This window comes from Caenorhabditis elegans, chromosome X (genome assembly GCF_000002985.6).
Source record: "Caenorhabditis elegans chromosome X".
NCBI classification, from domain to species: Eukaryota; Metazoa; Nematoda; class Chromadorea; order Rhabditida; family Rhabditidae; genus Caenorhabditis; species Caenorhabditis elegans.
In genome coordinates this window covers 17,686,975-17,703,654 of record NC_003284.9, presented here as the reverse complement: position 1 = coordinate 17,703,654, position 16,680 = coordinate 17,686,975, and the positions used below count along the sequence as shown (strand labels likewise).

General features: G+C 36.2%; 1 protein-coding gene and 1 non-coding gene across 2 annotated transcripts; one reads left to right on the top strand and one right to left on the bottom strand.

The window, feature by feature from the left end:
* Nucleotides 1-1,915: 1,915 nt before the first annotated feature.
* Nucleotides 1,916-8,423, bottom strand: cgt-2 (Ceramide glucosyltransferase 2). The gene is made up of 7 exons (NM_078456.6): nucleotides 8,336-8,423; nucleotides 6,933-7,182; nucleotides 5,441-5,676; nucleotides 5,175-5,395; nucleotides 4,626-4,949; nucleotides 3,827-3,958; nucleotides 1,916-2,401 (listed from the first exon to the last, which is right to left on the bottom strand). Exons 2-7 carry the CDS (start codon nucleotides 7,178-7,180, stop codon nucleotides 2,231-2,233), a joined length of 1,332 nt encoding a protein of 443 aa, NP_510857.2. The 5' UTR covers nucleotides 7,181-7,182; nucleotides 8,336-8,423; the 3' UTR covers nucleotides 1,916-2,230.
* Nucleotides 6,309-6,416, top strand: anr-17. Its single transcript, NR_102263.1, has one exon.
* Nucleotides 8,424-16,680: the final 8,257 nt, after the last annotated feature.

The window sequence follows — 16,680 nt, the reverse complement described above, 5'->3', positions numbered from 1 at the left end:
CAGTCTTCACACGTTTCTCCACGGATGCCACCCGTCCCCACGTCATCCGTCTGTTCCCGTTGATAATTCCATTTATTTATTCATAATAAACTTGGATTTATCTAAATGTGTACTGCTATTCCCTCTGCACCGCTCATCGTCATCCGCCGCTCGTCCAAGCTCCGTGTCCTCCGCGCGAACACACATTTCGCCGTTCTCACCCGTTGGGTCTGACTCCCCAGCGACTGCGGGTGTCAACACTAATTTTTTATTTTAAAAGTGGAGTAGCGCCAATGGGGATTTTGTCTGAATGCACTTATAATGATTCACATGATCCAAAAAACCAAAACAAAAAACAACATTTTTAGATTTTTCATAATTTCCGGTAAAAATTTTGGCAAATTGCCAAAATTTTGAAAAATACGGGCTTTTGAGGATATTTAAAGAAATGTCGCATGTTTCAACCCCTACAATGTTTTAATAATTTAAACAAAATTAAAACATAAAAAATGTCGAAAAAAATTTTTTTGGTTGACTTCCAAAATTATGAGTGGCAAAAACTGAGTAATTGCCACTTTTTGAAAGTTAATAAAAAAAAATCAAAAATTATTTGAAAAGTTTTTTTTTTCATGATATTTGGTTATTTTGGGACCAAAGGAGTGGTTTTTAATAATTTCCCCACTGGCGCTACTCCACCTTTAAGATTGCACAACAACTTTAAGCGTTGTTTTCATATACGGTTTAGAGTATCTTGCATGTGCTTAATGTTTTAAATGTAGTTCAACTTGGAGCACCACTTTGAAAAATTATCAATTTCTGCTGATCTGTTTAACAAAACTGTGTTGTACCGTGTATCTTGTCAACACATTGATTGTCGTCACGCTGTCACTTTGATAAGGAAATTAAAATTTCTACATTTGTGCCTTCAACTTTAGTGCGACTTTGTTGAAATACCACTGTGAAACTCAATGTTCCGGCTTACAAAATCAACCAAATAAACAAAAAATGATTTTAACCTGAGAAATCATGAGATTTAGATGTATGTTAATGCGGATTTGAAACATGGTCAATAGAGCGACAATCGCCACATCTGAAAATAGTCCAACAAAACATGACGACATTTGAATAAAAGGTGCGACGTTGTCACTGCCATGTTCACCCTGCAATGATGGACATTAAGTCGCTTCACATTGAAATTGTCCAAATGTTGCTCAACAATTAACATTTGCCGAGAAAAACGGGATTATAACCCAGCCACTCTCCAATCTTCATCTGTCACCATGTCTTCATCGTCTACTGTAACTACTTGTAAGAGTGTTTTACAGATAAGGTGCTATTTTCTTTCAAAAAATTTCTCAAGTCCTATATAAAAACGAGATAGTGTCCAAATGTTTCTAGAATATTGCCGCGGTGTCTCGAAAATTTCTCGAGTCTTCTATTTAGAAACCATGAGTTCATGAGAATGCCTACTGTCTGGTGCGAAAATGGCGGCAGCAGAGAGAACATGCGACGACGAGAAATTTATGCGTCTTCGCTACGAGATAATCGCGCGCCAAAGTGGTAGGCATTCTCATGGTTTCTTATTAAGCGTTTCAAAAAAAATTCTGAATATTTCCTAGAACATTCCAACAACAAAATCAGCCCTCTCAAATACTTTTAAGATTATAAAAAATACCTTGAATATTTTGAGACGGTTTTTGTGTATTATAAGTACGGAAGTTTTCCAAATATAAACTTTTTTTGTTTCTTCTTTTTTCCCAACAACTAGGTTTTGCTTTCTATTTCTGACGTGAAATTGTTATATTTGAATGTCTTTGAAACTTCAGATTTTGATTGTTTTACCGGCAACGCCTTGAAAACTTTCACAGTAGAAAAATAAAGAAAATAAATTCCAACTCAAATTTTTAAACATTCTTGATTCAGGAAAAGGCCTGAAAAATTGAAATTTTTATTGGAAATATAGACGAACAAAACTAAATCATTATTCAAAAACTTGCGTGGCTATAAGACAGAAGTATCAAGTTTTCAAATGGTTCAAAAGTCCCTAGAAGTTTAAAACTCAAAATACTGATAAAAGAAGCGGCCCGCCGCCAAGTCGCATGATGCAGGAACAAAAGTAGTGATATAATGACTGTGGAGATTTAGGGAAAGTGCAAGAGAACTTGTGGAACGTGTAAAAAAGGCAAAATGTTACAGACAAAGTGTTACATAGTATTTCATTTAAAAAATCGAGCAAATGTTTGGGCGTGATCTAAATTGAAGTTTGACTGCGAATTTTCCCACCCCAAGCCAGGTGAAAAACGTTGTCCCTCCAACGGATCGATGGATCAAGTGCGGCTTTGATGAATACCAATGGAGCAAATAGCTCGCGGAGCAACCAAATCAACAGAAATTTCAAAGGGGAGAAGCTCATTTTCTTGTTCTGAAATGAAATACCGTTTTTTTTTATTGAGAAAACACTGAAACTACAAAAAATAATATATTTTAATCACAAAGGAACACATGTAAAGCGGGAATGGTCAAACGGCGGGCCGGATGCGGCTATCTGGCGCCCAACTAAACTTCAAAAACCGAGCCTCCGGTGGGGGCTATTTTCAGCCGACGACAGCCCGATGCGGTCCAATGGCGGTTGTTCGGCAGTGTTACGTGTTATTAGGTCGGCAAATAAGTTTTGAAGTATATCGTCAATTTATGTTTTTTTTCCAAAATTTTATTTTGAAGACTTATAGTAGGCAGTCAGTATATACAGTCAGTAGTATATATATATAGTCTATGAGTTTCAACTATTTCGGCCAGCTTTTTTGCTAATTTGTTCTGAAAAAATCGAAAAACTCTGGAGATTTTTTTTATTGATTTTTAACAATAGCTGTTATCGATGTGACGTTAATATCTAACGCAATCACGTTTTGTATGTTTAGAGCAAAAAAAAACGAATCTTAACCCAATTGAGCTATTCCAAAAAAAGTGGACCACAAAAAATGAGACATTTTCAGTTTTTGTTTATTCTAGAAAATTTTTATGAGAATTTATGTAAACTTACTACTTTCATTTAGTTTTTCAAAATCAAGTTATTTACTGTAGATTTCAAGTGTTTCCACCTTTTTCTCAAAGTCTGATATTTGGATTACCTCGAAAGTTTTTTTCAGAAAATTGTTTAACCCAAAAACATTGAAAGTTTTTAAACAGAACAGTTCTATTTAAAAAATCATTATATTTTTTATTGATTGATTTTCTTGAAATTGAAATTCACTTTGAACTGTTGTATGGCTTTCTTTGAAAAACTATAACCGTTTTTTTATTGGCTGAAAAAAAACCAAACAATTAAAAAATAAAGTAACTACAAAACGAAAATACACAAATAGAATAGTTTCAATGTTCTTGTTTTGTCAAATGGTTTGAGAAAAAAGTCAACCAAATACCAAATTTCAAGACAAAAAATTGGCTTTCAAATACTGTTTTTCGGCCGGCTCACGACCTATTTGTTTGGAACACAGTTTTTGTCATTGTTAGTTCTTAAAATACTCTCAGGCTAAGAACAGAGTAAAACAATAACAAAAACAAGCTCAACACAAAAGTAACTCATATGCCGTTTAGCGAAACAGCTGTCCGCGGTTTTTGAGCCGCCATTGGACTGTTCCCGCATTACCTGTGTATGTCACTTCTACCCTCAAATTGAACATTTGCAACCGCCCACGCATCTTATGGCTGTAGTTCAAAAATACACTTTTCCACACATATTGAAAAGTGTAACGGAAAAATCTCTATCTTGTCAACAAATGTATACTTTTACCGGTGAATCACATTCAACTGCAGTTGTGAATAATTTTTTCAATAAACATTTTCATACCTGCATTTTGCACATGACCATACAATCCATAGTAATCCAAAACACTACGTGAAGCATGATTGTTGTAAGCATATCAATATTAGCAATGTAGTTGAGACTGAAGGAAATTATGAGTGCAGAAGGGAAGCAATCCTGAAATTTGTTGAACTGTTATATTTTCACTTGAACACTTCTTTTCTCAAATTTGCGGCTGCAAGAACAATTAGGGTTAATATGTTCCGGGCCAAAATTCATAATTTTTTTCACCAGGTAGATTGTTCTCAAATTGTAGGAATCTATAGTATCATTTATGTGCTTTCATTTGACAGAAGCTTAAAAAAGGTGAAAATTTTAAAAGTTGTTTGTTGGTTGTTAAAAAATGTTCATATATGAATATATGATTTTGCATGCAGAAATAATGCAAAACAGTCATAGTAAGGATAGGAGTCATAGATAGGAGTCATAGTAATAGTAAGGAACTTTTTTTTGACATTCCGAAATTTGAATTTATTATAAATAAAAACAATTTAATATTTTTTTAACGATCAATAAAATGTTGTTTTTAAACTAGTCTGGTTTTTTTTAAGTTTTCAATAAATCCACATACTTCATTTTAAATTAAACAAAACCAATTTATTCAACTCAGCGGAAAAGAAGCGCGATCGGACAGATGCCTCAAAAAATGGCTCCGAGTTAAGGCCTTGATGGTATGAAAATTTTTTTAATCTATTGTCACATAAAATAGCGTAATGATAACAAAGATTCCTGGAGCTTATTCTCCACCTCCCCCAATATAATACTTTTTACTATGAAGACTCACTTGCAGCGGCTCCACAAAAATAATTTGAGGCATCATTGCCATTCTAAGCTTCACCCATCGACAGACTCTATCCGTGAATGACGTCATGGTTACCGCAGCAGAATTTTGTAGCGCTGGATGTGTAGAAATTCCTGATTTGTATCCTCGAGACGCCAGTTTCTTCCCGAAGAAGTAATCCTCGGCAAGATATCCACTGAACGCAGCAAAGCCGCCACATTCATCCAATGCTTCCTTTTTCATCATCGATGACATTCCGGTTGGGCAGTTGAATTGGAGGCAGTTTCCGGCTAGATAAATTCTGGCATGAGAGGTTCCGAAATATATCTAAAACTATTTAGTCTATATGTATCAATGTTAAAGAAGAAGTAGTCGATGTGGGGAGATTACTAACAAGTGTAGCCCATACTGAAATACTCAAGGCGATATTAAAACAGGCAAGTACGTTAACAACGATAAAAATTAGCGTAAGACGCTTCAAAATTTGGATTGGCGCGCAATTTTTTGACTTGCTAGAGTTTTTGTTTGTTTTGACCATTCAATACAACTCACTTGCTCAAAAACCGAAGCAAACCCTTTTCTGTCCTTGCAATACGGAGTTTGCGTCACTAACGCCATTGTCTCATGGCTCATCATTGTACTTGCCATATCCAAAACTGCGTCAGATTTCATAAATATTCCACTATCACTAATCATTATAAGTTGGTACTTGGCTATTCTATAAGCTGGCATCATGTTGTTGATTTTTGGGTTCAGGCCAATTTTTTCGCCACCTGGAATTATTTGTTGAAAATTTCGTTCTTTCGGATAGAACTAACCAAAAAACATAGTTGAATCAACTGAGGGATATTTCTTGACTAAGCTCTCCACTACCTTCACTGCTGGATCATCTGATCTGTCAAAGCAAAATAGAAGTTCAAATTTGTGATACTGCGTTGTAAAAAATGTTTCTAAATTTGTGTATAAATTAGCGTCGGCTCCTATAATTGGCTTGATAATTGAGACTCCGGGTAGTGAAGGGTTGGGTTTGGTTGGACGGTGGAGTCGATACTTTCTGGAACAGGTTCTTTTAGAAAAAAACAGCTAGTGTAAACAGTATTCGAAAATCCGAGCAAGAACTTGTGAAAAGAAAATGTTAGATGTTTAAAATAGTATTTATTTAAGATAACAATTCTATAACCCTGGAAAATTTGTTTAAAAAATTTAACAAAATTTAACTGTATATTTTATTGGGGATTGCATCGGTTTTTTGAAGCCGATATTTCGTGTTTCCATAGTTAAAAAAAAAACTTTTGACTCACAAAATCTTGTGAATATCGTTTCATATTTGTTGTCGTCCGACTTGCTTATAATTCGAAAAAAGCCAAAAGTGTATTTTGTTGTGATTTGGGCCTAACGCTTTCCCTGCGTCCCAACTTTGCAGATATATGACCGGTCAGGCTCACCCACTCGCCACCACTCATTATCCGCGAATACATTCACTCTCCGTTGTCCTTTTCCGTTTATTATCTATTAATAATACATCCCATTTGAATTACCGCCATTTGCGTATTTCCCGATGCAAGCGCGCTCCTCCGATAACTCCCGTTATTCCGAAGCGTCATAGCTCCGTAAATCCACACAATAATTCTAACCTACTTTTAGGCCAATCGTTCATTCTGTTCTACTTTCTCCAGACGAGTCAGCGGCTACCCATCCGCAGACACTGTGATTCAGGACCTTTCTGCACCATTTCCATTCTGTTAATCACTTTAATTCCTATTTATATCCACTGAATAAACTGGAATTCATCTGAAACTGTGTACTGTTATTCTCTCCGCACCGCTTATCACCAATGCCGCTCGAACCTTGCTCCGTGTCTCTCCGCGCGTATCTGTAATACGCTGTTTGTCACTCGGTAGGGTGACTGACTCCCCTCTACTGGTCCCGAGTGTCAACATATTTTTTGTGATGGTTTTTTTTTAAATAGTTTTTTGTAGCAACAATGAATTAGAAAATTACGATATGTAATTTCCCTCAACTTTTTAAAAATCTTATAATTTTTTCAATTTGAAACAATTTATTTTCTGAAAGTTAAAAAAAAAACTTATAAAAATGAAAAATGAGCTCATGTGAGGTTCAGTAGGAAACTATTTCCAAATCTTTTCATAGACTTTACAAAAAGCCTAATTATAAAAATTGCTGCAGAAAGTATATTTTCATAATTAGGCAGCTGCGAGATTCTATTTTGGTTACAGAATTCTATGAAAATTTTTTATTAACTTTTTAATGTCTGGCTCGATTTTCATTTTGAAGACTCAAAAAACTCACCCATAGCATAAACCAACAATGTGCAAAAAGTACAATGCACTCACAAAAACCACACCGAAAACCGCAAAACATGTGCAATAATCGATGTCCTCTAATATTTTCTTTGTTCCAGTTAATAAAAGAGGTATATATTGCGAGAAAAGTGGGTAATATAACGACGAGGCGTTCTGTTCTTGAAGAGATTCAGGTTGAACTTCTGAAATTTCCGGAATAATCTCAACCTCCAAACCGGTTATTTTATCGCCCATTACTGCAATATTGTGGATTTTTTAAAATGTCAAATACGAATTGAAAAAAAAACACAAAGAACTAAAAGAAATAAAACAATGTTTCAAAATTGAGATGTTTTTAAATTTAAAAAAGATCTCCAAAATTGGACAAAAATTTCTCATAAAATGGTTTAACATTTTTTGATGTTCAGATCCAAAAAATTAATGTGCCATAAGTGCATAGAAAAAGGTTTTCTATCGACTTCCAAATTTATACCTTTTTGACTGATCATATAAAATGTTCAAAAAAACATTTGCAAAAATATCTGGTGATTTGGGACTATTTGAAAAACTCAACAATTATTTTTAAAAACAATATATGAAAAATGCTGTATTCTCATTTTCATAGCAAAAATTGAACCTGGTCAGAAAAGTACACAAAAAAGTGAAAAGTGAGTTTGCCTAAAAATTGAAAGTTCTCAGTTTTTAGCGAGAAAATGTCTGACAATTTAACAAATTAACTTCCTGAAAATGAAAAAAAAAACGTGTTCACTTAAAAAAAGTGATAATTCTGCTTGTCATATGTAACTAATTCTTCAAATTTTAAATATTTTCTAAAAATCCTGTTGCAAAAAGTTAATATTTAGAAGAAACGAAAAAATGATTGGTATTCAAACCCAGAACATTAAAACTACACTGAAAAAATATGAAAATCAGTTTGTGCTAATTGTGTTATGCCAATCAGAACAAGCGCTGATAACCTCTTTTTCAAAGTTTTTTGTTGAGTCTAAAATGATAAAGCTGACAACATTGAAAAAAAAACTCAATTCAAACAACCAAATGAAATTGAATGTTTTGGCAGTTTTTAAACATATATTTGGTGTTTAAAACTTATGGAGAAATAAAATAAATGTGGGGTGGCGCCCATAGCAGAATTGTATAAAATAATTCCTACTGTACTAACATGGTCAATAAGCATGGAGGAATAATTTAAAAAATAAAAAAAAGTAATTCAGTTTCAATAAAAATGTTTTCGCCTATTTATTATTATTTTACAGGTTGATAAAAAATGCTAGCAATTTTAAACTTTATATAGTTTTGATCTTTGTATTTTTATTTTTATTGTAAAAGCTCAATTTTGCCATAACGCACAAATATTTTTGAAAATCCTACTTTTTTAAATGGCAAACTAACCGTTGTTTAGTGTGAAATCCGACTGAGGATACTTTGTCACCAATTACTAAACTGTAAACAACTAGAGATGCACAAATGTCGTTATAATCTGAAATTTGAATAGTTACTGAAACATTTAAATGAAACTTAATCATATAGAGCTTCCATAACTTAATAGTTAACTTGATGGCTTTAAAATCACTTCACCAAAAATTTGATTATCATTATTTAAATTTATTTACGAAATTTAACATAACTTTTTTCTCTTCTTAATCTCAAGTTGCAAACAAAAAAATCGTCAATCTAGGCCTAAGACAAAACATAGTTAGAAATATATTGAAAACTAAGTACCAAGACAAAAGACACAACTGTTAACTATAAATTCTCGGAGACGCACTTGCCATTTAGGCACTGATAAAACGCGTGAGCGCAATGTACTATAAACTAATATTGCATCTGTAACGCGTTTTACCCTTCTTTTCTACTTTGATAACAAAAACACGCAAGTGAAAACTGAAAAAATTCATCAAATAATTATGCTGACAATCATCAAATTTTGAATACGAGTAAATGACTGCATGGCATCGCGGAGTGATACAAAGGTGCTGATAAAACGTTGGAGCTTCGATTTAAATTGAAATTATAGCCGCTCTTTTTGCATGTTTCCAATTCTAAGTTGAAGCAAAGTCTGTGTGAAATTTTACAATTATAGAAATTAAATCGTAATAACCGAAACCATCTGTAAAATGTTTTTAAACTTTTTCCTACATTTTTTATTTTTAGGCTGTCATGAAAATCCTGTCCTAATTTTTTGTTTAATCATTGTGGGCTAGAGATCAATTTCGGTGCTTACTCCTAGTGATTGATAAACAGTGCAGTCTTTGCAGTAATGAACCTCCCATCCCTCTCTCTTTCTCTCGGTTCAAGTTATTTGCTAACATGGTAGTTTACATATATATTAAACTGCTGAAAAACATAACTACTATTGCCCCATATATGTTTTTATTTCAAATCACATATTGCAGACAATAGACATGGAGATGTCCACCGATTTTCCAATCTGTTGTAAGGAAACGTTACCCAAATGGCTGATAGCATGACTGAAATTCCGTCATTCATTTTTTGAATAATTCATGCATAAATTTTTTTTTCTGGTTTTTATGTCGCTTTTCTAAGTATCTTTTTTTGTATTTTGAGTTCATGAGATTTTCTAATCTAAAATTTTTATTATTGTCGTATGACATGATTCTTGTACAAAAATGTTGCCTACCCTTTACGTAAGCAAATGTTGCATTTGAAAACACCACTCTGAACCAAGTTGATTTATCACTGAGTGATTCATGTTTCCAATTGTTGTGAAACACTGAAACTTACTCCAATTTTTTTCACATAAATGTTAAAAGATGCGCATGTTAGCTTTTGTAAAATCATTTATTTTTATTCTAACAAGTATATTTCATATTAGAGGCGGAGAACCGAAGTCTAGGAACTATCTTCAAATGACTCCAAATTTGTGCATGACTTCGAATATCTATGTGAAAAAAATTTCCCTCATTTTATTTTTGATCTTGAAATTGCAAATTCCATTTGCGTCCCAATGACTTTTTTCAAAGTCGCACCCAAATAATTTCTCATTGGAGCGCACAAAAAAAGTCGAGAACGCAATTGCAATTTACGATTTCAAGCTCAAATATACAATCAGGGAAATTTTTTCCAATAATGGTGAATTTTGAAGGCATTATTTTCCTTGAGTAAGCCTTTTTTCTATGTTAACATTGTGTTAATTTTATATCGCTAATCCAGTGTTTCCTTCTCCAACTTTTAGCTGTTCCATCTTTTTTCATCATCCACCTGCTCATTAATTTTGCTACAATGCAGTTGCTCAATATTCAAAGTCGATATATCTGATGAACTATTTTATTAGGGTGAGCAATAAGTTTTTTCGTATTTTCTCAGTTTTCATCCTTTCTCAAATATTTTGTATGTGGTACATAGTGGCCTATTAGTAGTGCAAAATATATTGATGTCATATATTTCCGTCAACTTCCAGACTGATTGATCCTCAAAACTACGCTTTTTGTTTAAACTACGCTTTTTGTTTAAACGTGATTTTTGTAAAACATGCAATTCACGAAATTATCTTTAAAATAAATTTTCTCGAATTTTTTTGATTCAAAATTTAGAGAAATTGGTTTTTCGGTTTTTATGTTCCAAGGCACACACAAAAACCTCTCTGGCGCGGCTTAAATTTACTTTCCTGTCACACAAACATACCAATAATATTTTTAAAAAATCAAGAATCCAAATCTATCAAAACTTTTCCGGAATACCATAAATTTTATTCTCTTTCTGTACTAAGCCTCTTCGTGGCGAAAGGGATCAACAGATAACCACTTCAACAAACTCGATGATTTCGTCACATCGAGAGTGGCTTGGTTTGGAACCAAGTGCAAATTATCTGGCCAAGAAGTACACCGTCTCACGCAGGTCAGAGGTAGTGTCGAATACTCTCTGTCCGGGCGGCTCTAGATTGGCTTAGCAGGTCATTATAGAGTATCTAGAGACACAACTTTTGCTCTAAACAGCAACCCATCCTGCCTCAGTCCTCCGCATCCGGCCTCTGCAAAGGGAAAGACAGTTCCTGGAGCACGTCGGAAGAGGCGATCTAATCTCGGAGTCCAAACCATCTGTCAATCGGACTTGGAAATTAAGAAGCCGCGGGACAAAACAAGAAGAACTGACTATCGCGTGTGCACCTTCAACTGCAGGTCCTTGTTTTCGGATGATCGACTTGCTGAGCTGCTAGAAGAGACGAGGCGGATCCAATTCGACGTCATCGGATTGTGTGAAACTAAACGAGCAGCCGAAGCGCACTTGATACATCAGGACGGTACCGGCGTCTTCTTAGGCAAACGGAATGAAAGTTCTGTATCCGGAGGGGTCGGCTTCATATGTAGTTCGAAGCACCCTCCTTCCCAAAATCGTAGAAGTACGATTTCTCAGTCACCGCATCGGCTTACTCACCTTCAAAGTGAGCCGAAAATTCAACTGCACGGTGATTCAAGTCTATGCTCCAACTGCGGACTTAGACCTTGAGGAAATCTGCGACTTCTACGACAGTGTTGAAGACGTCTTCAGAGAGTGCCGAAGCAAGTATAAACTTGTTATCGGCGACTTCAACGCTCGAATGGGATGCAGACAAAACAACGAAAGGTACATTGGCCCCCATGCCATGGAACCAAGAAATGATACTGGAGAGCTTCTCACAACATTTTGTGAAACCAACCGTCTGTGGCACACGAACTCTATGTTCAAAAAGCCTATGCACAAACGGTGGACTTTCGTCAGTCCCGACGGGAATCACAGACACGAAATTGACCACATTTTGGCCAATGGAAAGTTTGTCACAGATACCACTGTACTCCCCTCTTTCACAAATGGTAGCGACCATAGGTTACTCCGCTGTAACCTCCACTTCAACAATTGCCTAGCAAAGTTGGAGCAGGTCAGACGGAGAAAACCTCCGAAAAGAGTGTTGGACCCGGCGATTGCTTATGAAATCTCAGCGACAGTCACGGTTCAGAGTGATCCTGATTTAGAGATCGACTATGATAATCTGATTCAGTCACTAAAAGAACTCCAAGACCAAGCTATCGTTCGACCGGCGAACCACTCATCCAACAGACTTTCGGAGGAAACCCGAAAACTGCTGAACAAAAGACGTTTTATGGATAGAAATGATCCCCAATTCAAATCTATTTCAGATAAATGTCGTGAAGCAGTTCAGAAAGACCATGAAGCTTTTGCCAGTACTCGCCTTCTATCTGCTGCGAACCAGAAAAAGAGTTTGAAAAGAGTTGCTAGGGACATCAACGAATATAAGTCAGTTATCCCATGCCTCAAATCAACCTCTACTGGTGAAAGAATCACTTCCAGGGTGAAAATGGAGCAGGAGATTGAGAAGTTCTACACGGAGTTCTTCAAAAGCGCTGTGAGCAACTCTCAAGCATCTTCAATACCCACCACGGCAACTCCACCGCCGTTTCTCCCGGAAAAAATTCGTTATGCTCTCCGTTCCTTCCCGAATGGTAAAGCTGCAGGCCAAGACAAAATCAGTGCAGATTTCTTGAAATCTTGCCACGATAACGTCATTGACCTGATAACGGATCGATTCAACAGGTACCTCCACAGCAGAAATGTACCGAAACCCTGGAAAACCTCCAAAACCACTCTCATCTTCAAGAAAGGTGACCGTGAGAATTTGGAAAACTATAGGCCCATCTGCCTACTACCCGTACTCTACAAAGTATTCACTAAGTGTCTGCTGAATAGAATGCGAAGATCCCTTGATGAGGCTCAACCTGTCGAGCAGGCCGGATTCCGACGATCTTTCTCTACGATCGATCACATCCACTCGCTCCAAAGACTTCTTGAAGTCGGCAGGGAATACCAGATCCCACTGACACTTGTCTTCATAGATTTCAAGAAGGCATTTGACACTGTTGAACACCAGGCAATCTGGAAAAGTCTCGACGAGCAAGGTGCAGATGGAGCCTATATTGATCTACTGAAAGAGTGTTATAAAAATTGTACCACAAATTTTACCCCATTCCACAGGCCAGTCGCAGTACCTGTGACCAAAGGAGTTCGACAAGGAGACCCCATCTCTCCGAATCTCTTCTCCGCTTGCCTCGAACACGTTTTCCGAAAGCTTTCCTGGATTGAATTGAAAGGAGAAGCTGAGGATTACGATACGATCCCTGGGATGAGAGTGAATGGCAGAAATCTAACGAACCTTAGGTTTGCTGACGATATTGTGCTCATCGCCAATCATCCGAATACTGCCAGCAAAATGCTCCAAGAACTCGTACAAAAATGCTCTGAAGTAGGTCTCGAGATCAATACTGGGAAGACGAAAGTCTTGCGAAACCGATTCGCTGACCCCAGTAAAGTCTACTTCGGTAGCCCTTCCCCCACCACCCAGCTCGACGACGTCGACGAGTACATCTACCTCAACGCCCAAAACAACTTGATGCCGGAAATCCACCGAAGACGTCGAGCAGCCTGGGCTGCATTCATTGGAATCAAGAATACTACCGACTCCATCACCGACAAGAAGATTCGTGCGAATCTGTTTGACTCAATTATCCTTCCAGCGCTCACCTACGGTTCAGAAGCCTGGACATTCACCAAAGCTCTATCCGAACGAGTACGAATCACACATGCCTCCCTAGAAAGACGGCTTGTTGGGATAACACTCACCCAACAACGGGAGCGAGATCTCCATCGAGAAGACATTCGTACGATGTCTCTAGTCAGGGATCCGCTCAATTTCGTGAAAAAGAGGAAGCTAGGATGGGCTGGACACGTTGCGAGAAGGAAAGACGGAAGATGGACCACGTTGATGACAGAATGGCGCCCATATGGATGGAAAAGACCTGTTGGAAGGCCGCCGATGCGATGGACTGATTCGCTGCGAAAGGAGATCACCACTCGTGACGCAGACGGAGAAGTCATCACCCCCTGGTCCACTATAGCCAAGGACCGAAAAGAATGGCTTGCTGTGATCCGCAGGAATACCACAAATTCCTGAAGAACGGATCGTCTAAGTATCCTAAGTAAGTATCGAATTTTTTTGATTCAAAATTTAGAGAAATTGGTTTTTCGGTTTTTATGTTCCAAGGCACACACAAAAACCTCTCTGGCGCGGCTTAAATTTACTTTCCTGTCACACAAACATACCAATAATATTTTCAAAAAATCAAGAATCCAAATCTATCAAAACTTTTCCGGAATACCATAAATTTTATTTTTGTTTTTTTGTGCCTGTATATATCTGTGAAAATTGGAATTCGACACAAAAACCTCTCTAGCGCGGCTTAAATTTACTTTCCTGTCCCACAAACGAACCAATAATATTTTTAAAAAATCAAGAATCCAAATCTATCAAAACTTTTATGGAATTCCATAATTTTTATTTTTGTTTTTTTGTGCCTGTATATGTGAAAAATGTTTTTTTGTGCCTGTACCTGTGAAAATTGGAATTCGACACAAAAACCTCTCTAGCCACCATTTGAACAAGCTTCAACTTATTGCTCAAATCCGGATTTTTACCGTAACCTTCCATAAACATCACAACAAAAGTGAAATGTATGTTTGAATAATGAACATGAGAACAAAATAAAATGACAACAAAGTTCGTTAAATTGATTCGTTAAAAATCAAATACAAAATAATTAAAGCCCGCAACATTGGTTGTAGTGTGTACACCACACTTTACGACATTTTTACTTGACCGCGATACTTATTGCTAAGGCAATCTATCCCATGCTCACATTTCCCATGCACACATTTCCCATGCTGACACTTTCTCCCGTGCATACAAAATATTCCCATGCTTACGCCCAGTAGTTCGAGTACTCCCATGCCTACAACTCATTTTTTCCCTTTTTTCCGTTCCCATGCTGACATTCTCATACATACATTTTTTCCGGTCATACATACATTTTTTCCGGTTTTTTCCGGTACAAATGTATGTATGAGAATGTCAGCATAGGAACGAAAAAAAAAGGAAAAAATGAGGTGTATGTACAGGAGTACTTCGACTACTGGATGTAAGCATGGGAATTTTGTATGCACCGGAAAAAATGTATGTATGAGAATGTCAGCATGGGAACGGAAAAAAGGGAAAAAATGAGTTGTAGGCATGGGAGTACTCGAACTACTGGGCGTAAGCATGGGAATATTTTGTATGCACGGGAGAAAATGTCAGCATGGGAAATGTGTGCATGGGAAATGTGAGCATGGGATAGATTGCCTATTGCTAAAGGGGAAGATGTCGTAAAGTGTGGTGTGCACTTGACCGCGATACATATTTCTAAAGGGGAAGATGTCGTGTAGTGTGGTGTACACACAATTACGGACTTCAGTTGATTTCCACAGATTTTTCCAATACTCTTGTTTGATGATTTTTAACGGTTCTGTCTTTTTTCTATGTTTTCTTTTAATACTTGTATAAATTTATAATGTTTTGTTTTTTTCACTATTTATTTCGTTTACTAAAATATTTAATTTATGATTAGAAAATTTAAAAAACACGAATGGTATTTTTAGATTCACTTTTCCTGGCTGCTTGAAAACAAATTGTTATTTAGAAAAAAAACAAATTATAATATTTTTCAGCTCATCACATAAAATCGACACACAAAGGAGGTTTGTCGGAAACTAAGCGAGAACCCAAGGAAAAACTCGACAATGAGGAACAATTAAGTAGAACTGTGAATGTCTGAGTGGAACAAAATTTTAACATCTGCCACTAACAACTCGACTTCTCTGATGCAGAATGTCACACCAATGATGTTGCCACGGCTGCTAGTTTTTGAAGCTGCTCTTAGCGGAGAAGAAAAAATCTAAATAATTTGCCTATTCGTTTTCCGTTCTAGACAAATGAATAAAACTAAAAAGAAAACTATGGCATTTCTAGTTTGAAAAAAGTGCATATCTCTAGTTGGACAACTTTCAACCTGTTCTATCCCAGGTCGAAACAGATCAATAAGTACCATTGCCGTAAGAAAATGAAATAACCGTTCTGGAATTGACAATATAAGACTGGATGTTTTGGAAGCTAAACGAATTACTCAGCGTCTCTATTAATTGAAACTGTGTCATGTTAGTCTCGTGTTAGTTGCAAACATGGTTAAACACTTTCTCGCACTGAACATCAAAATAATGCGTAGATTGCCATCAATATAACGAATCATCATTTGATGAAAAAGTATTTTTGCCGTTCCATCGTTAATATGGAAAATCTTTTTGCACAACTTTTTGCGCTGTACGACTTTATTGGAGTACATGACCTAAGAGAACGAAAAGAAAAGATACAAATGTATTTTACTCCATTTTCCCAATTTCAACTACACCAGGTAAAATGAGACAAATACTATCGGAAGACCCAATTTCATAACGTGGATTCTCAACATTTGCTGATGGAAAAAGCGTTCAGGAAAAATTATATTCATTTCAAATGCAAATCTTTTAAAAATCCCTCAGTGCTACCAAAAAGGGCAGTCGGTGTTAGCTCTTATCCAAAAAAGAGGTAATAATTCTGTCATCTTTGGCGGCCATGGGGTTGTTTCTACTTTTTTGTATGTCCATTGAATATATAATATTTTTCCTTGTTTTTACGTTCACACATTTTTCTTCAAGAAATTGTAGTTTATAAACACAACAAACGAAAAAAAAATGAAAAAAAGTTATTTCAAATTTTTAAAAAACATTTTCATTTTTCATGCCGTTCTATTTAATTTAATTAAGATTAGATTAGATGACCTCCAGAGCATACCTGTGCGGCATTCGGAATTTTTCGG